The sequence below is a fragment of the Bos grunniens genome, chromosome 9, assembly GCF_055505025.1.
Source record: "Bos grunniens cultivar Pamir isolate PY7600 chromosome 9, Bosgru_T2T1.0, whole genome shotgun sequence".
In the NCBI taxonomy this organism is placed as follows: Eukaryota; Metazoa; Chordata; class Mammalia; order Artiodactyla; family Bovidae; genus Bos; species Bos grunniens.
In genome coordinates this window covers 9,536,905-9,557,487 of record NC_141173.1, presented here as the reverse complement: position 1 = coordinate 9,557,487, position 20,583 = coordinate 9,536,905, and the positions used below count along the sequence as shown (strand labels likewise).

Below are 20,583 nucleotides of genomic sequence, written 5' to 3'. Positions count from 1 at the left end.
ATCTAACCAGCTATGACCAAATTTGTGAATATCTGGATGATGACCGCTGTGCCATGACTTCTGCCTTGCCTATGTTCATAAGATGCATTCAAATTTTGCTGGTGTTAAATATGAGAAAAAAAATACACACACAGCTTCCGTGGTGGCTCAGCTGGTAAAGAATCTGCCTGTAATGCAAGAGACCACCGCCAGTGCAGGAGCCCCTGTTTTGGTCCCTGGGTTGGAAATGTCCCCTGGAGAAGGCAGGGGCAACCCACTCCAGTATGCTTACCTGGGAAGTCCCATGGAGAGGAGCCTGGTGCACTACAGTCCATGGGGTCACAGGAGTTGGACACGACTTAGCAACTGAACTACCAACTACATATACACACACACACACACACACATACATGTATTTTAGAATCAGTGAACACTTAGACTGGAAATATTTACTGAATAAATGTTGAGTTGTTTCACTAGTTTCGGCATCCGTGTCCTTGGATAATAGGTTTTATAAGTATATTCAGGACATGTGTTCAGTTTATAGGCAGTGCTTAGCATTGTCTACAAAAGGTAGAGAGAGATGGCAGGGAAAATGTGTTTTCATGGGGCAAGAGCATATTAGAAATGTTTTATTTTGTATATGTTCTTTCAAAACATTTGAGTTTTAAAATGCAGATGGTGGTTTATTTTTGGAAATTGAAACAAATGATATTAGAGGCAAGTATGGCTGACCTGGAAGCATTTTAAGTGATAGAATCTCTTTAGCCTTGTTGATTTTCTGGCATTTCACTAGAGGGCAGTAGTAAGCAATGAAAGTTTTGTGCTTCTGAAAAATGATAGTCTTCATACAAGTTTTTCAAAGAAATCTGAGGTTAAAATCAAAAGATTATTGTTTAAGGATCTTAAAGTTGTAATGAATAAATACTTTGTATAATGTGTTATGTCATTTATCATAATCTAAATATTATAGTTAAATTTCCTGTTAGTCACTGAAACTTAAGCATGTAATCCAGAAACAAGCTAGGTAACCAAAATAGTAATTGCTCTCTTTTACTTGTTCTCTTCAGACAGTAATTCCCAAAAAGATGTTGTATTCTGGCCTCATGTTACCACAGGGTGTTGTGAAGGACATACATTTTTTCCCCCAAATTTTTGCATTACTCCAGTGCATGAAAATGGAAAGTGAAAGTGAAGTCACTCAGTCGTGTCTGACTCTTAGCGACCCCATGGACTGCAGCCCACCAGGCTCCTCCATCCATGGGGTTTTCCAGGCAAGAGTACTGGAGTGGGTTGCCATTGCCTTCTCCCATGTAAGCTATAGTAATTCAATAACTCTTCTAAAAAATGTGTAAGTTCCATGTAAGGAAGAGAGTTCATGTGAATAAAGAACTCTTTAAAACATTTTTTTGGTTAAGTATTATTTTCTTAGAGAAGTTATTTTATGTTCACTCTTGGAATAAAGGTAGGAAAAAGAAAAACAGACCTAGTCCTTACATATCAAACAGTTTACTGCAGTTGTTACTCATTTGGCTGAGAAATCCGTCTTGTCACGAACTTGCTGCGTGATTCTGATAAGTTACAAGTTTGGCAGACTTAGTGATAAAACAGATGTGCAGAGCAATAATGTTCATGTCCAGTGTTCTGCACTATAATTGAATTATAAGCAAGGCACATTTACAAATCAAGGAACATTTCTCAGATGTGGTGTGATTAAGCTGAGACCTGAAGGGCATTGGACTTGGCTAGTGAAGTGAGGTGAGCAGGGAGGCGTTTTGCTAAGGCACTGCAGATTCTGCATGTGGCCCCAGGGCAGAGCTGAAGGCCGAAGCTGCAGCGAGGAGGAGCTGTGGGCAAGAGGCATGAGGATGGGGTGGGAGGGCTGGGTCATGAAGAGCTTTTGCAGGCCAGGATTAGACGCTGATCATCCTCGCACTAGAAAGAAGTGCACACTGCTTTGTCAAACAGTCACTCGTGAAATTCTGATACATATAAAAATAGGTGAACGGAGTAGCATCACTCTGGCTGGAGTGGCAGCCTACCCCTCGTCTCCCTGCCCTCTGACCTGCTCTGTTGATTCTGATGGCCCCAACCCAGAATCCCAGGGACTCCCACCGGTGCAAATACCCTTATGGGTCCTGGAGAGTCTCAGTGGATGTTAGCTAGGGGAATGCCATGATCTAACTTGAGTGTGAGAGATTGCTTCAGAAACAGTCTGGAAGATGGATTTGTAGTGAGGGAGACCCAGCAAACTGGTTAGGAAAATTTAGATTACTTTGTGTTTGACAGTAAACTCTAAGTAGGTGTCACATTTTAATACTGAGTAGGGTACAGATTCCTTGAGTTCTGAGGTTAGTATATTTAGAGATCCAGATCCATCAAACAGAATAGCAAGCATTGGGATAAAATAAGCTTCGTTTGAAACTGATTGGGCAAGACAGAAATATACCTGGGCATAAACTGGGTTTTTTTTGCCTTGGCAGTTGGTTATAAATAGCAATATGGACTTGTGATAAAATGGTATGTGAGACTGGAGAATGACTGAATGGTTATCATGTAATACTCATCGAAGTCTTAAAGTATTTACTTTTTTCAATAATGTTTAAAAAATGTGGAGCTACTAGAAGAACAGGAATAGGACAGTCCTGTAGGGGAATGGTAACAATCTCTGTGGACTACACTCAAGGAGATCAAACCAGTCAATCCTAAAGGAAATCAATTCTGAATGTTCAGTGGAAGGACTGATGCTGAAGCTCCAATACTTTGGCCACCTGATGACTCATTGGAAAAGACCCTGGTGCTGGGAAAGATTTGAAGGCAGGAGGAGACGGGAATGACAGAGGATGAGATGGTTGGATGGCATCTCTGACTCAATAGACATGAGTTTGAGCAATCTCTGGGAGATGGTGAAGGACAGGGAGGCCTGGCATGCTGCAGTCCGTGGGGTTGCAGAAAATCGGACATGACTGGGTGACTATACAACAACAACAGCAATCTCTGGGCACCTTGTTTTCCATAGACTTTTTTCTTTACACTTTCAGTGTTTTGAGGATATAAAATTTACTGTTAAAAATAATTTAAACCTTATTATGTATTTCCTTTTTATATTTTACCAAGGTCATTAGGAGTATAAACTTGACAAGAATTTAATTAGAAGAAAATTATTCTACTATGTCCAAATTATGTATTTTTTCAAATACAAACAGAACCTTTCCCCAACCTCTCCTTTTTGTTTTTCTTGTTTTTGGTTGATTTGGAAATCGTGAGAACATTAACTTATATTTTAACAATATTTAAAATGCAAGGTTTTAAGTATTTCTCCTTTAGAAAATGCAAGGATTTGCGTATTGGGTAATAATTTCAGCTAGTTACTTATCTAAATACAATAAGCTATAGAGTTACTCTTACTTGATAGAACTGGTGATTTCTGAATTCCTTTTAATCATATTCTTTGTTTGCATTCTCTCTTAATTAAAAAAGAACCCTGAAATGTCAGAATTTATGATTTCATATATGAATTGTGATTTAATCAATATTTAATCAATGTCTAAAGGAGACCCAGTGAGAATATCAAAATGATTCAGAATGACACTAAACATATTTGAGATCATCCTGGGAGTTGAAAACCAGGTAGCAGAGCATGAGAGAAAATCTGCAGGATCACTCAGAACATTTTAGAGTTTGGGGTTAAGCCTAAGAAGTAGAGCATTGATCACTTCTGTCCACATTCATTATTTAAACTCAGTCTCATGACCCTGCCTAACATGACCCTGCTGGCTAAAGTAGTTTGGTAGTATCTCAGGTAGAAAATGTAAAAGATTTAAATGCATAATTTTATATCGACTTTAGAGCCTGTTGCTGCAATGAGTGAATGATCATCATCGCAGCAAAGAGATGATGGTTGTCAGTTTTTCTTCTAAGGATTTAAGGTCAATAATGATTTTGAATAATGGTCACATGGCATTTGCTATTAAGTGTTTCTAATAGTTACAATAAAACTTCATATTTGGGACTGGCTAGTAGAGAATTGGATAGTATAAAATAATGTTTATTCTTAATGCTGATTAAAATTTTGAAATTTCTTATAGGAATTAAAATACTTAGCAAAAAGATTATAAGTATTTAGAACTTACAAATAAACTACATACAGATCATTTGTATGCTAATCAAATAAAATGTGTGTTAAAATATATTTTACTAAGAGTTTACTACATGTACTTGGATAAAATTGTTTTTTTCCACAGAAAATAATTTTGTAAATTGTTTTTACTGATTTAGACTTATCTTAACCCCTGATTAGCTTGCAGTCATGATTTATTACTTTGACAAAGTATTATATTTACATTAATTTGGTAACTTGTCCTTTGAGAAGTAGATATTATCTATTCTAGGAGTAGTTAGTAATACAGTATAATGTACATAGTATAACTCTGTGTAACTAAATATGTAATAAACAGGAGAATCATGAGACCGCATAGTCACGGTTCACTCCCATTTACTCTGTTCTTCAGTGACTGTGCCCCTCACAACTGCTTACTCTTTGTTATTACTTCAAAGGACATTTATTGTACCTGAAAATTGTGTATTAATATATTTAAAATAGTATTGCTAACACTAGTCTTGCTTTTGTTTCTTTCAGGCCTATGGCATGTCGGCGTTACCTTTAAATCTGATTAAAGGCACGCGAAACGCTGCTTATGAGCGTCTGGAAAACACTGAAGACATTGAAGAAGTAGAGCAGCACATCCAAACAATTAAATCAAAGGTGAGTTGGTATTTTATTGCCGTTGAGGGTCATAAAAGTACTTTGTCTTTGAGCTGCTTTCTGTTGTGACTTAGACATTAGTGAGCCTATATTTTGATACTGTTTGAATTTTTGTGCAGCATGTCTTTAAAAAACTACCTTCTATAAAATGTAGGACGCTGACAGTTTGAGAATTTTTATCTGTGTGTAACAACTGAAACACAGAAGTTCTACTTACATATGGCCATTACTTTGCTAGTTCCCAGGTGTGCTGATGCCATATGCAATATCGGAGTGCACTGTATCACTTACGTTCAGGTTTTATGTACTAGTTTTTCTTCCTCTATCACCTTCAACTAATATGTAAATCTTATTTATAGAACATAGGAAAAAATGGAAAGTTTTCTAAATAATTGTGTTAAACTATGATAATCCTGATACAGAAACCAGATGGTAATATGACACACAAAAAAAGAAAACTGTTTATATGACTGGTCTCTCTTGTGAAAGTAGAGGCAAATAATTCAATATAAGTAAAAATATTAGCAATTCAAAAATGATGCTGTAGTAAGGAAATATTTCATAATTGTCAGACTAGGTTTATCCCAGGAATGCAAAGATGATATGTTAGAAAATAAAAGTAGTTTAATATATTGAGAATAAGTGAGAAATATAAACATCTTAATAGATGCCAATGAATCCTTATTTAGAGTCAATTTGTAGTTACTACGTTTAGAGAAGAGTCTTACCAAATTGGAAGAGAAGAAACTATTTGGCAATGGAAGCCTCTGTGAGCTTGGTGCCTAATGAGGAAAGGAATATTTTTGTTAAAGGCACATATAGGCAGTAGTGTCTGTCCTCTTCCTGGAGGTCTTGGTCAGATAAGAAATGTGGGAGGAAGAGGGAAGAAAAGGGAAGTAACTTGGGTTATTTGAAGATCTTATCTACCAAAAAAATCTAAAAGAATGAACTGACAAACTAATAGAACTAATAAAAGTTCATCAAGGTGCCCGTTCATGTGTACAGATCATTAACCAGGTGGAGGATGTAATAGAAAATGATCTCATTCACAGTAACTGTGAACTATAAAATAATAAGAAATGTCAGAATCTTCTTAGTGAAAATTATAAAATTTATTGAAATAATGTAATAGAAGACTGAAATAAATGAAGAACTTCATCAGTTCCTAATTGGGAAGATTCAATAATGTAGAGATGAGAGTTTCTCATAAGTTTAGGTGGAAATTCAGTATCATGTATAAAAGATAAAAAAATGAAATTTTCATAAACCTCCTGTTACTGCTAAGTCACTTCAATCATGTCCGACTCTGTGTGACCCCATAGACGGCAGCCCACCAGGCTCCCCCGTCCCTGGGATTCTCCAGGCAAGAACACTGGAGTGGGTTGCCATTTCCTTCTCCAATGCACGAAAGTGAAAAGTGAAAGTGAAGTCGCTCAGTCATGTCTGACTCTTAGCGACCTCATGGACTTCAGCCTACCGGCTCCTCCATCCATGGGATTTTCCAGGCAAGAGTACTGGAGTGGGGTGCCATTGCTTTCTCTGTCACAAACCTCCTACTATGTAATAAAACAGATTCAGAATTTAAATCGAATTCATTTAGAAAATATTAGGAGAAAATAAAAGTAAAATTGTAATTTGTTGTGCAGAGGAATTTTCTAAACAAGACTGAGAACTCAAGTGCAAATTAAGAAATTGTTGAATTTAAAATTTTTATGTTTTTAAATTTATGTACCCAAAAAAGTGGCACCAAAAGGAATTTAAAGAACTAACAGTATTTTGAGAGGAAATAATCTGCAATATAGGTGATATATACTGAGCATCTGTAAGTCAAGAAGAAGAAGGGACAAGCAATACATAGAAATAATGTATAAAAGACCTAAATCAATAGACAGTATACTGAAGGAGAAATTAACCTGCTCAGTGAAAATATGAAATGATCTTTCAGCTCATTAGTAATGAAGTTCACTAAGATCCCCCTTTGCATGGGTTGTGAAGAGTTTTCCAGAACATGGAACTTCCAGTGCTAAAATGAAAGTCCAGGATGGCTGGAAATTAAAGTAACTCAGTATTTTTTTTTTTAATCCTTTGAAAATCTTAAAAAGTTTACCTTTGTCATGTGAGAATATGGGGATAGGCATACTGTTTGTGGGAATATAAAATACACAGATTTCTAAAGAAAATTGAATGTTGTCACATGTGCCCAAACACATAACATGTACTTTTTAATAATTAAAGTTTCACATAACAGTTTGCACCAGTTTGTGGATCACAGCATTGTTGTAGTGAAGGGACTTGCATGTGTAGGGCCACCCAAGATGGACATGTCACAGTGTAGAGTTCTGACAAAGTGTGGTCCACTGAAGGAAGAAGTGGCAAACCATTCCTGTATTCTTGCCTGGAGAATCCCATGGACAGTATACAAAGGTGAAAAGATCCTGGAAGATGAGCCCCTCAGATTGGAAGATGTCCAGTATGTTATTGGGGAAGAGTGGAGAGCAACTATGAATAGCTCCAGAAAGAATAAAGTGGATGGGCCAAAGCGGAAATGATGCTTAGTTGTGGATGTGTCTGGTGTTGAAAGTAAAGTCTGATGCTATAAAGAACAATATTGCATAGAAACCTGGAATGTTAGGTCCGTGAATCAAGGTAAATTGGATGTGGTGAAGCAAAAGATGGCAAGATTGAACATGGACATCTTAGGAATCAGCAAACTAAAATGGACTAGAATGGGTGAATTAAGTCATATGACCATTGTATCTACTACTGTGGGCAAGAATCCCTTAGAAGAAATAGAGTAGCCTTCATAGTCAACAAAACAGTCCAAAATGCAGTACTTGGGTGAAATCTCAGAAGCAACAGAATGATCTCAGTTCTTTTCCAAGGCAAACCATTCGATATCACAGTTATCCAAGTCAATGCCCCACCCCCTTGAAGCTAAAGAAGCTGAAGTTGACTGATTTCTATGAAGACCTACAACACCTTCTAGAACTAACACCTAAGGAAGATATCATTTTCATCTTTGGGAACTGGAATGCAAAAGTAGAAAATTAAGAGATACCTGGAATAACAGGCAAATCTGGCCTTGGAGTACAAAATGAAGCAGGGCAAAGGCCAACAGAGTTTTGTCAAGAGAACATGCCAGTCATAGCAAACATGGTTTTCCAACAACTGAAGAGATGACTCTACACGTGAACCTCACCAGAAGGTCAATACTGAAATTAGACTGATTATATTCTTTGAAGCCAAAGATGGCTAGAAGCTCTATACAGTCAGCAGAAACAAGACATGGAGCTAACTGTGGCTCAGATCATGAGCTCCTTATGCAAAATTCAGGCTTAAGTTGAAGAAATTAGGGAAGACCACTAGGCCATTCAAATATGACCTCAGTCAAATCCCTTATGATTAAACAGTGGAGGAAATGATTGGATTCAAGGGATTAGATCTGGTAGACAGAGTACCTGAAGAACTATGGACAGAGATTCATAACATTGCACAGGAGGAAGGGAGCAAAACTATCCCAAAGAAAAAGAAATTCAAGGAGACAAAGTGGTTGTCTGAGGAAGCCCTACAAATAGCTGAGAAAAGAAGAGAAGCAAAAGGAGAAAGGGAAAGGTAAACCCAGCTGAATGCAGAGTTCCAGAGAGCAGCAAGGAGAGGTAAGGAGGTCTTCTTAAACGAACGGTTAAAAATGAGAGAGGAAAACAACAGAATGGGAAAGACTGCAGATACTTTCAGGAAAATTGACGATGTCAGGGAACACTTCATGCAAGGATGGGCACGATAAAGGACATAAACAGTAAGGGCCTAACAGAGGCAGAAGAGATTAAGAAGTGGTGGCAAGAATACACAGAATTGTACTAAAATGGTCTTAATGACCCAGATAACCACAGTGGTGTGGTCACTCACCTAACATCAGACATCCTGGAGCGTGAAGTCAAGTGGGTCTTAGGGAGCATTACTGTGAACAAAGCTAGTGGTGGTGATGGAATCCCAACTGAGCTATTTCAAATCCTAAAAGATGATGCTGTGAAAGTGCTGCACTCACTATGCCAGCAAATTTGGAAGACTCAGCAGTGGCCATAGAGCTGGAAAAGGTCAATTTTCATTCCAGTCCCAAAGAAGGCCAAAGCCAAAGTATGTTCAGACTATCACACAGTTGGTCTCATTTCACATGCTAGCAAAGTAATGCTCAAAATCCTTTAAGCTAGGTTTCCACAGTACATGAAGTCCATAACTTCCAGATATACTATTGGTTTTAGAAAAGGCAGAGGAACCAGAGATCTAATTGCAAACATTAATTGGATCACAGAGAAAGCAAAGGAATTCCAGAAACACATCTACTTCTGCTTCATTGTCTACACTAAAGCCTTTGACTGTGTGGATCACAACAAACCTGGAAAATTCTTAAAGAGATGGAAATACCAGACCATGTTACAAACTGCCCTCTGAGAAGCCAGTATGTAGCTCAAAAACAAAACAAAACAAACAAACAAACAAAAAAAAGAACTGGACATGGAACTGACTGGTTCAACATTGGAAAAGGAATCCATCAAGGCTGTATATTGTCACCCTGCTTATTTAACTTATATGCAGAGTACATTATGCAAGATACCAGGCTGGATGAATCACAAGCCAGAATCAAGATTGCTGGGAGAAATATGAACAACCTCAGATATATAGATAATACCACTCATGGCAGAAAGTGAAGAGGAACTAAAGAGCCTGTTGATGAAGGTGAAAGAGGAGAGTGAAAAAGTTGGCTTGAAACTAAAAAAATTAAGATCCTGGTACCTGGTCCCATCACTTCATGGGAAATAGAAGGGAAAATGTGGAAGCAGTGATAGATTTTATTTTCTCAGGCTCCAAAATTACTGCAGATGGTGACTACAGCCATGAAATTAAGAGGCTTGCTCCTTGGAAGGAAAGCTATGACAAACTTAGAAAGCATATTTAAGAAGCAGAGACATCACTTTGCCAACAGAGGTCCATATAGTCAAAACTATGATTTACCGGTAGTTGTGTATGCATTTGAGAGTTGGACCATAAGAAGGCTGAACGCTGAAGAACTGATGCTTTCAATCTGTGGTACTGGAGAAGACTTTTGAGAGTCCCTTGGACTGCAAGGAGATGAACCAGTCAATCCTAAAGGAGATCAGTCCTGAATATTCATTGGAAGGACTGATGCTAAAGCTGAAGCTCCAATACTTTGGCCACCTGATGCAAAGATCTGACTCATTGGGGAAAAAGTCTGATGCTGGGAAAGATTGAAGGCAACAGGAGAAGGGGGGGCAGCAGAGAATAAGATGGTTAGAGAGCATCACTGACTCAATGGACATGAATTTGAGCAAACCCTGGGAGATGGTGGAGCACAAAGGAACAATCAGTCCTGAATATTCATTGGAAGCACTGATGCTAAAGCTGAAACTCCAATACTTTGGACACCTAATGCGAAGAACTGACTCCTTAGAAAGGACCTTGATGCTGGGAAAGATTAAAGGCAGGGGTAGAAGGGGACGACAGAGGATGAGATGGTTGGATGGCATCACCGACTTGATGGACATGAGTTTGAGCAAGCTCTGAGAGTTGGTGATGGACAGGGAAGCCTGGAGTGCTGCAGTCCACAGGGTCGTAAAGAGTCGGTCAGATATAACTGAGTGACTGAACTGACTGAATAAATGAATAGAATTACTATTACCAGCCCAAAGTTTTCTGAAGATTTGAGGAGAATAACCATAAAAGAACAGATCACTTTAGGCATAGGAAATGTTAGCTATTATGTAAAACATCAGTATGTTTGCATAGGGGGACGTGTATATACACAGAATTTTGTGTCCGATGTTGATCTCTGTTAGTTTCTGTGACAGTGGTAACCTCAAAAGAGGGAGTGGTCACTGGTGGACCATGGGAAGGGAAGCTTTTTTGCCTATATACAGTGTAACTACATTTTTTCCCCAAAGGAAATAATTGGTTGACTGCTGGGTGCCTTTCCTGGTGTGTGTTTGAGCACATTTCTTCCCACAGTGGTTTTTGCTGTTGGCACAACAGAGCGGGCTCCATCCCTCACTCAAATAGGCAGATAAGTTGAGCTTGTTTTTCAGTGGATCGCTACATTAGTTTACTAAAAAATATGTTTTCCCTGAACTAGCGAAAGCCAATGGCAACCCACTCCAGTACTCTTGCCTAGAGAATCCCATGGACGAAGGAGCCTGGTGGGCTGCCATCTACGGGGTCGCACAGAGTCGGACACGACTGAAGCGATTTAGCAGCAGCAGCAGCAGCAAAAGCCAGCAGTGAAGTAAATCTACCTTGTTGGTGTCCTTTTGATATTAGAATGACAGTTGTGAGAAAAATTGTGAAGTACCACATGACTGAAGCGTGGTCTGGATCTGTCTGTGGAGGGAAGTGTTTCATTCCTCTAGTCTTCATAAAACAGTCTTGTGTAAGGTTCCTTTGAGGATGCACTCTGATAGTAAGCAGTGTACTTGACTTAAAGCAGTAAAGATAGTTAAATATAGTCCCATGGAATTCCCTGTAATTCCATGTAATTCCCTGGTGGCTTAGCCAGTAAAGAATCTGCCTGTAATGCAAGAAACCTGGATGTGATCCCTGGATCAGGAAGCTCCCCTGTAGGAGGGAATGACAACCCATTCCACTCTTCTTGCCTGGAGAATCCCATGGACAGAGGAGCCTGATGGGCTACAGTCCATGGGTTGCAAAGAGCCAGACAGGACTGAGCGACTAATACTTTCCACTTTCCATGCAGAGTATGGTTTCTGGACCAGTAGCATCAGGACCTCCTGGGAATTTGGTAGAAAAGCAAAGTATAGGCCTCACCCAAGGCCTGACTGAGTCATATTCTCTTGGTGTGGGGTCTAGAAACCTGTGCTTAATGAAATGTCCTGTTGATTGTTAGGTGTGTTGAAGTTTGGGGAACAGCATAGTAAGGAAGAGACGGCTGGTTCCAGAAGAGCGTGGCAGTGCGTCTGTGGAGATCACTGTGACCATGCACACCCCTTGATGAAGGGCTATCTGGGCACTGTCTGCATGTGTCTGTTATTTCACATGACAGCACTCCATGCTGTGTTATAGACCACCGTGTGCTGTCTCTCCCAGCATCCTGTTTGAACCTTGAAAGGACTTTAACATTCTAATTATCTAATGTTTTTACATTTTAAAATGGTGCTGAGAATTTCCTGGCAGTCCAGTGGTTAGGACTCTGCACTTTCACTGCTGAGGACAAGGGTTCCATCCCTGGTCAGGAAACTTAAGACCCCACACGCCATATGGTGCCAACCCAAATTTAAAAGTAATAAAAATGTCCCTTGTAAACATTTTCTTGGTCCTTCCAGTAAAAGCAAATGTATATTTCACCTTCTTAGTATTTAGCAGTTGTCTGATTATTGTGGTTTATTACTGTACCTGGTTGAAGGCACTTTGGGGCAGGGGGAGTTCACGAGGGAACGTGTCCCTGAGACACCACAGAAGGGTACTGCTCACGGTTACAGTCAATATCATATGAAAGTACAGGAGAATTATCTTTCGGAGAGGTCAGCCCAAGGAAATCTGACTCCTTCGCAAATGTACTTGGAGGGTAAGAAAGTGCCAGTTCTTAGCAATTGTTATAAAATCATATGAGAAACGAATTGCCAGTCCAGGTTCGATGCAGGATACAGGAAGCTTGGGGCTGGTGCACTGGGATGACCCAGAGGGATGGTATGAGGAGGGAGGTGGGAGGGGGGTTCAGGATTGGGAACACGTGTACACCCGTGGCGGATTCATGTTGATGTATGGCAAAACCAATACAATATTGTAAAGTAATTAGCCTTTTAAAAAGAAAAAAAAATCTTATGCTCAGCACATCCTAATCCTACATCCCCCTGCTGGTGTTTGAGTCAGGGACTGAGGAACATCAGCCCAGGTAAACGCTGGAACACAATCTCCTGACCAAGGGGAGGAGGAACATAGGGCTGGGTATGTGAAGGGATGGGGTGAGGAATTTGGAGGTGAAGGAGAGTGATCAAACAGAGAACATAAAGTGCCTCATAAAAGGGGTGTTTAAAAAGATATTATGTCTCTACATAACTTCACCATATTGAGTATTTGGAAAATAGGGATCAAGAAAAGTTTAGCATTAAATGTGCACGTGTTCTCATCACATTTTGACACTGACCTTGGTTCAGAGATGTGTATTCTCACATAGAAGTTATTGGGTTTTGCTTTTTTCCTTCAGATTGTAAATTTGCCTCAGGAGTCAAGTCCAACCTAAAAAGTTTTTGTTGTCTGAATCTGCTAAATCTGATGTGTACTCTATTAAGACCTTAATGGTAAAAAACTGTTTTATTTTGATCTGTTATTTGCAGAGCAAAGATGGTCGACCTTTGCCGGCAAGGGATAGACGCGCCTTAAAACAATTTGAAGAAAGGTTACGAACACTTCGGAAAAGAGAGAGGCGCTTAGAATTCATTGAAAATAGCTGGTGGACAAAATTCTGTGGTGCTCTACGTCCCCTGAAGGTAAATGGAGTTTTACAGAATTACGCTGTCTCTCTATGTAGCACCCCTCAGAGAGATTGATTCTTGTGGAAGCATTGCAGTGTGGCGCCTGGAGCATGGGTTTTAGAGTTAAAATCATCTGGTTTTAAATTGCAGCTCCGATGCCTGGCAGTTTGGGTAAGGTGCATAACCTCTCTGAGCTTTATTTACTCATGTGTAATGTAAGTGCTAGAGGCTTGAAGAAACTTAAAATATAGGTAAGTAATGTAGTATGCTTCTAGTTTTACAACTTTGTACTTTTCTATAGGAGATCTGGGACCCGTATTAGAACTTTTTCAATCAGATAGATTTCAGTATTCAAATTAAAAATTTCAACAGAATTTGCTTCATTGTGTGGTGGCATGTTTCTGAAAATATGTACAAGGTATTAAGATGAAAAACCATTAATTTCCCTTTTTTTTAAACCATCATTTGCTAGCCTTAAATTCTTCAAACTCGGGTCTTCCTCTCATAATTCAAAAGGAAATGGGGAAACTACCTGACTGCTTACCCTAAAAAGCTTCTTTTCTAAAGAGTTCTTCAAAAACATAATCAGTTAGATCTACTGTATATCATTTTAAAACTTGTCGGTTAGAATCAGTTTCTTTTTAAAGACTTACCCTAGTCTGTTTTCCCAAGGTGATTGTTTTCATACCACCAAAGGTATAAAGAAACTGTGCCCACCCTTAACTTAATTTTAAATTGTTTATATATTAGCTTCTTTATAGATATTTATAATCTGGTCACTAACAGCTGCCTTGTTTTAAATGCTTTGTGCCATTTCACTGTACCTGTGTTTAGAGGGACTTTCACAGCTTTATAAAGTGTGTAGAATGATTTCACCAAATGTAGGCTGTGGTTAGAGAAGATCCACATCGCTGCATAAAGCTGGGTGTCCTCCCAGGCCCATTGCATCGGGCCCCAAACAGTCGCTGACGTCCTTCTGTCACTGAGGTTAACTTTCACATGTTCTATGGAATCGTGGAAGGTACAGACTTTTGTCTGGCCTTGGCTCAGCTCAGTGCTTTTGAGGTTCACCCGTGTCACCGCATTTCTTTTCAGCAGTTCATTCTGTTTTCTTGCTGAGTATCATTCTGCTGTGTCTGTATCACAGCTTGTTTATCCATTCACCTGCTAATGGGGATTCAAGTTGTTTCCAGTTTGAGGCTGTTATGATTATATGCTGATATGAACATTTGTGTACAAATCTTTATGTAGACATTTATACATTCCTTCATTTTTCATTTTGTTCTTTTGAATCTTTTATTTTATATTGGGGGTTAGCAGATTAACAGTGTTGTGATGGTTTCAGGTCAACAGCGAAGGGACTTATTTTTCTTTTTGTTTGTACCTCATTTTTTCCAGTTTTTTTAAAAATCGATTTTTACCTGGGGGAAATTGCTTTACAATGTTGTGTTTGTTCCTGCCTACAAATTAGCCATGGAACTCAAGGAAGAAAATTAGTTTTGAGTTGAAGAGTCTTACAGAAATAAGCGTTTAATTAGAATAAGTTAATGGGTCCTTAAAATAGTGTTTATATACAATACTGAGCACATTTCTAAGCATGCAGTCTACATTACTCACTTGATTAAACTTGCTCTCTGACAGATGCACATTTTTCTAGTGTATACAACTAATTGGCCTAGATAACCTGAAGCTCCTGATGCACCTCTTGTTATACTTAGACCTCTTATATTCATATAGAAAGTAATAAATTCATATCCATAGTTATATCACTTATCTTTTCAGACTTTTTTATGGTAAAACATATATAGCATATAATACACCATTTAAACTATTTGTCGATGTGGCATGACATACATTCACAGTGTTGTGCAATGCTCACCACTGCCCGTTTCCAGAACCTTCATCATCTCTAACAGAACACTCAACAGTAACTAATTCTCCATTCCTCACCTCCACCCCACCCCCATCCCCCTGAAACCATACAGCTCAGATTGGGGCTTGAACCCACTGTCTTTTAACTGAGATCACACACCTGGTCTCAGGACTTAATGAAATTCAGGTTCTTGATGTCTCATAGCAGAAAAAATTGAGTGAGAGACAAAGTGATAGATAAGAAGTGAATTTATTTAGAGAGATAAACATTCCATAGCCAGAATTAGGTCTGTCTTAAAAGCTGAGAACGGTTCTGGGAGAAATATACTCCTCAGACAGTGTGGGGTGTCTCAGAAGGTGAGAGGCCCTGAAATATGGAGTGGGTGGTTTTTATGGGCTGAGTAATTTCATAGGTTAATGAGTGGGAGGATTATTCTAACCATCTTGGAAGGTGCGGGGATTTCCAGGAGTTCACTTGTTGACCTTTTATGGAATTGTCGTGGCACTTGTAGGGTGTCGTTTAGCTGATGTATTACAATGAGCATATAATGAGGCTTAAGGTCCACTGGAAGTCGAATCTTCTGCCTTCTCAGACCTAGTTGGGTCTGACCAGGTTATGTCGTATCCAACACTGACTTCCTTTAAAGATGGTACCCTTTAAAGGTTGTACTCCTTCCTTCCTGATTCACCTGCCCAGCTCACATCCCCTAATGACCTCTATCCTGCTTTCTGTCTCTCTGAATTTCCTATTGTAGGTACCTTATGTAAGTGAATTATATATCCTTTTATGTCTGGTTTATTTGACACATAATTTCTTCAAAGTTCATTCATGTTTTTGATGTATAGAAATTTCATTTCTTTTTAAGGTTGAATAATATTAATTTTGTTTTTCCATCCATCATTTTGTTTATCCATCCATCAGTTGGTGGACATTGAGTTTTTTCCAACTTCTGGTTATTGTGAATAGTGCTTTCAAGGTAATTGGTGTACAAGTACCTGTTTGAGTCCCTGCTTTCAGTTCTTTTGAGTATGTATCTTGAAATGCAGTTGTTAGATCTTGATCAGTTCTGGTATAACTTTTGAAGAACCTACTGTTTTCCACAGTGACTGCACCATTTTACATGCCCACGAGCAATGCACAAGGGTTCTAATTTATCCATATCATTGTCAACACTTATTTTCCTTTGTTTTGATAATAACCAACGTTATGCTTGTGAAGTGATATCTCATTATGGTTTTCACTTGCATTTCATTTGATTAGTGACACTGAGCATCTTTTCATTAGACTGTTGGCTTTATATGTTTACTTTGGAGAAATGCTTATTCAAGTTTCATTTTTAATATTCTGAATGTTACTCCTTATCAGATGCATGATTTGTAAATATTCTCCTATTCTTGGCTTGTGTTTTCACTCTGTTGATAGTGTCTTTTGATACACAGATTTTTAATTTTAATGATGTCTGATGCATTTTTTTTTCTTTTGTTACCTGTGTTTTGTGTCATATCCAAAAAATAATTACCAGATCCAGTGCCATGAAGGTTTTTTTCCCTTAGAGTTTAATAGTTTTAGCTCTTACGTTTAGATCTTTGATCTATTTTGAGGTATTTGTATATGGTGAAGGATAACAGTCTAATTTCATTTTTTTGCATGAAGATTTCTTCTTCCCAGCATCATGCTTTGAAAAGACTGTTCTTTCCCCTTTCAATGACCTTGGCCCCCTTGTCAAAGATCATTTGAGCGTATGTGTGAGCATTCATTTCTGGAGTCTTTTCCATTGGCTATGTGTCTGTCTTTATGCCAGTACCATACTGTTTTGGTTGCTGTGGCTTTGTAGTAAATTTTGAAATAGAGAAGCGTGAGTCCTGTAACTTTGTTGTTCTTTTTCAAGATTGTTTTTACTGTTTGGGCTTCCTTGAAATTCATATGAATTTTAGAATGGCTTTTTCTGTTCCTGCCAAAAAAAAAAAAAAGGTCATTATGATTTTGGTAGGGATTGCATTGTATCTGTAGAACACTTTCAGTAGTATTGTCATTTTTAATGTATTAAGTCATATTACGCCATAAATATGGGCCGACTTTACATTTGTTTATGTCTCATTAAATTTCTCTCAGCAATGTTTTGTTGTGGGGAAGAAAGAAATGTTTTTCTACCTTTCTCAATTCTTCTCTCTAGTCTAAGAATTAAATTGACATGAGACAGGTCAACAGGGGAATTTCAAACAAATATTTGATAACATGTATACACTGGAGAGACCCAGGAGAACTGAATGACTTCTTAGTCTTAGGAACTAGACAGCACTTCAGCAGTATGCTTGGGGGCTATTTTAAACAAGAAAATTGCTGACAGAAAGTACAAAATGCAAAGAATATAGCAGTAAATAGTGCACTTACAGGATACTTGTCTATGGTAAGAGAGCTGAAACAAGAAAGCAGAGTATTGCCTAGTTCATGCTTAGCTCGGAATGTGAGCATCAGGAACTTAGAATTTTTACCTCTTTGCATGTATCTGCGAGGACTTCCCAGGCGGTGGAGTAGTAAGAATCTGCCTGCTAATGCAGAAGATGCAGGTTCGAGCCCTCTGTCAGGAAGATCCCCTGGAATAAGAAATGTCAAGTCACTCCAGCATTCTCGCCTGAAAAATTCAATGGACAGAAGTAGTCTGTTGGGCTACAATCTGTGGGGTCACAAAGAGTCAGACATAACTGAGAGACTGAACACATATGCACAGTGTATCTTCAAAAGACCGCTAAGAGCCATGTGTGTTGATTTTAAGGCCATAAATAAATTTTAGCGAGCAGTAGGTTTGTAAATGCAGAATCTGCAAATGAGAATCAACTACTTATAAGAAAAACAACAACAAAAGACCTCACAAATCCAGCAAGTTTTCTTGCCAGCTCTTACTACAAAACTTTGTATTAAACAAAGACAATCTGGGAAAATTTTGGTAGAGAGAAGAGGAAATTTGGAGATAAGCCTGTGATTGATCTTAAACCCCCAATCTTAGGTGAAATAAGCCAATCACCAAAAGACAAATACTGTATAATTCAACTTTTAAGAGGTACCTGGAGAACCCTGGTGATTCTCCAAGGGTCGGGGGGCAGGAAGTCTAGGGAGTTCTTTAATGGGTACAGAGTTCCAGTTTTGCAAAATGAAAAGAGATTAGTTTGCAGAACAGTGTGAGTTAATTTAACACAACTAAACTCTACATTTAAAAATGTTTGAGATGGTAAATTTTATGTTATTTGTATTTTACCACTATTTAAGAAGCAAGAAAACAGAAAATGACAAAAAATCAGATAGAAATAGAGTTGAACTCAGGGGAAAATGGGAGGAAAATACACTTAATTTTGGAAATGAAAACAAATTTACAGTGTGTCCAAAAGAGAAAAGGATCAAATAAAATTTAGTAAGAGGGGGCGTTTGAAGAAAGGCAGAAGGATAACCAAGAGAAGGAAAATAAGATGAAGTAAAAAAAAAAATCCAAAAACGAGTGTTGAAATGGAAAAGAAAGAAAAACTACATATGTGTAGGTTTCCATGCAGTGGCAAAACAAAACAAATTAGCAGAATATTTAAAGGTATAATACCCCCCCCAAAAAAAAATCCTAAAGTAAATAGACATGAATCCACATGTCATGAATATTCTATATCATGAATAGACAGGAAATAGCCACTTTGTACTTGGGAAAATTTATGTGCAGTTTCCTGGTAAAACCGACTTCAGATTTAAAGAAAATCCTCAAGATTTCCAAGCAAAAGGATCAGCTCACAAGGGCAACATTATTAGACTTAGACTTCTCAAGAAACATACAAAGCTAGGAAGGAATGGAAGAACATTAAAAAAATAAAATCTCAATGAAAAGGTATGAACTACTGAAAAAAAACCCAATGCACAATGTGAGAGTTGTGAGTTGTTTTACTGGGGGCAAAATGAAGACTAGCCCGGGAGACAGCTCCTCAGGTAGCTCTGAGGAGCTGCTCGGAAGAGGTGAGGGAAAGTCAGTATTGTATATGATTTTAGTGAAGGGGTGCATGCAGTCAGGCACACATGGTGGCAGAAGGTTATTGGCCAGTCATGAGGAGCAGAAGTCGGCATTAATGATTTTAGTGCTATATCTGAAGAGATGCAAGAATCAGGCTCATACAGTTGTCTCCTGAAAATGCCTAACTCCCTGAGGGCCTGTTCTGCCCATTTTCCTGGATCACAGAGTGCCTCACTCCTGGTCTCCACCCTGAAGCCTTCTCAGGGGGTGTCGAAGGTAAGCAGCAGCAGCGGTTTGTGACTTAGTCCTTGCAGAGACTGATGGCAAGTGCCCAGTTTTAGTTGGCAGAACCACGGAATTTGTATTTAGCCAAAATATCCTTTAGAAAAACAGTTTTTAAACATTTAAGAACTCAGGGGATTCTGTACTGATGAGCTCTTGTTGAGAAATCCCCGGTTGCCAAGTTCTGGCCTATTAATAGGTGTGAAGGTGAACATCAGCAAAAGGACTATGGTGAACATTTAGTATTGTATGAAGAAAAAGTGTGGGCTGGGGCAGAGAGTGAAGCACAAACATATGTGCTGAGGAATAGATAATTAAGAAGAGAGAGAAAGAAAATAGAATTTCTCATAGATTACTGTGTAGGCAGTAGGTAGGAGTTGAACACATAAGAACCAATACATTGTTTAGTAAAGGAGTGAATAAGAACATGGGGGCTAGGAGCACTGGAAAATTCAAGTACACAAACAAAAATACAAACTTTCTTAACACAAAAGGACTAAAAATCCAGGAGCAAAGAATTCATATTAGCTGGAGAAAGAAACACAGGAAATACATACATAGTTATCAAACGAGATATTTTCTAAACTAAATGTGTTCAGTTCAGTTCAGTCGCTCAGTCGTGTCCGACTCTTTGCGACCCCATGAATCGCCGCATGCCAGGCCTCCCTGTCCATCACCAACTCCCGGAGTTTACTCAAACTCATGTCCATCGAGTCGGTGATGCCATCCAGCCATTTCATCCTCTGTTGTCCCCTTCTCCTCCTGCCCCCAGTCCCTCCCAGCATCAGAGTCTTTTCCAATGAGTCAACTCTTTGCATGAGGTGGCCAAAGTACTGGAGTTTCAGCTTTAGTATCATTCCTTCCAAAGAAATTCCAGGGCTGATCTCCTTCAGAATGGACTGGTTGGATCTCCTTGCGGTCCAAGGGACTCTCAAGAGTCTTCTCCAACACCACAGTTCAAAAGCATCAATTCTTCTGTGCTCAGCCTTCTTCACAGTCCAACTCTCACATCCATACATGACCACAGGAAAAACCATAGCCTTGACTAGCTGGACCTTTGTTGGCAAAGTAATGTCTCTGCTTTTGAATATGCTATCTAGGTTGGTCATAACTTTCCTTCCAAGGAGTAACGTCTTCTAATTTCGTGTTAGTCATATCAATAAACATGAATGGGACTTCCCTCTGGTCCAGTGGTTAAGATTGT

At 38.8% G+C, this 20,583-nt stretch overlaps 1 protein-coding gene across 1 annotated transcript in view; it reads left to right on the top strand.

The window, feature by feature from the left end:
* Positions 1 to 20,583, top strand: part of LMBRD1 (LMBR1 domain containing 1) — a 131,952-nt gene that overhangs the window by 73,529 nt on the left and 37,840 nt on the right. The window contains exons 8-9 of the mRNA XM_086316742.1: positions 4,619 to 4,744; positions 13,105 to 13,257. Coding sequence (XP_086172868.1) covers positions 4,619 to 4,744; positions 13,105 to 13,257 — 279 coding nt within the window. The remainder of the gene's footprint in view (positions 1 to 4,618; positions 4,745 to 13,104; positions 13,258 to 20,583) is intronic.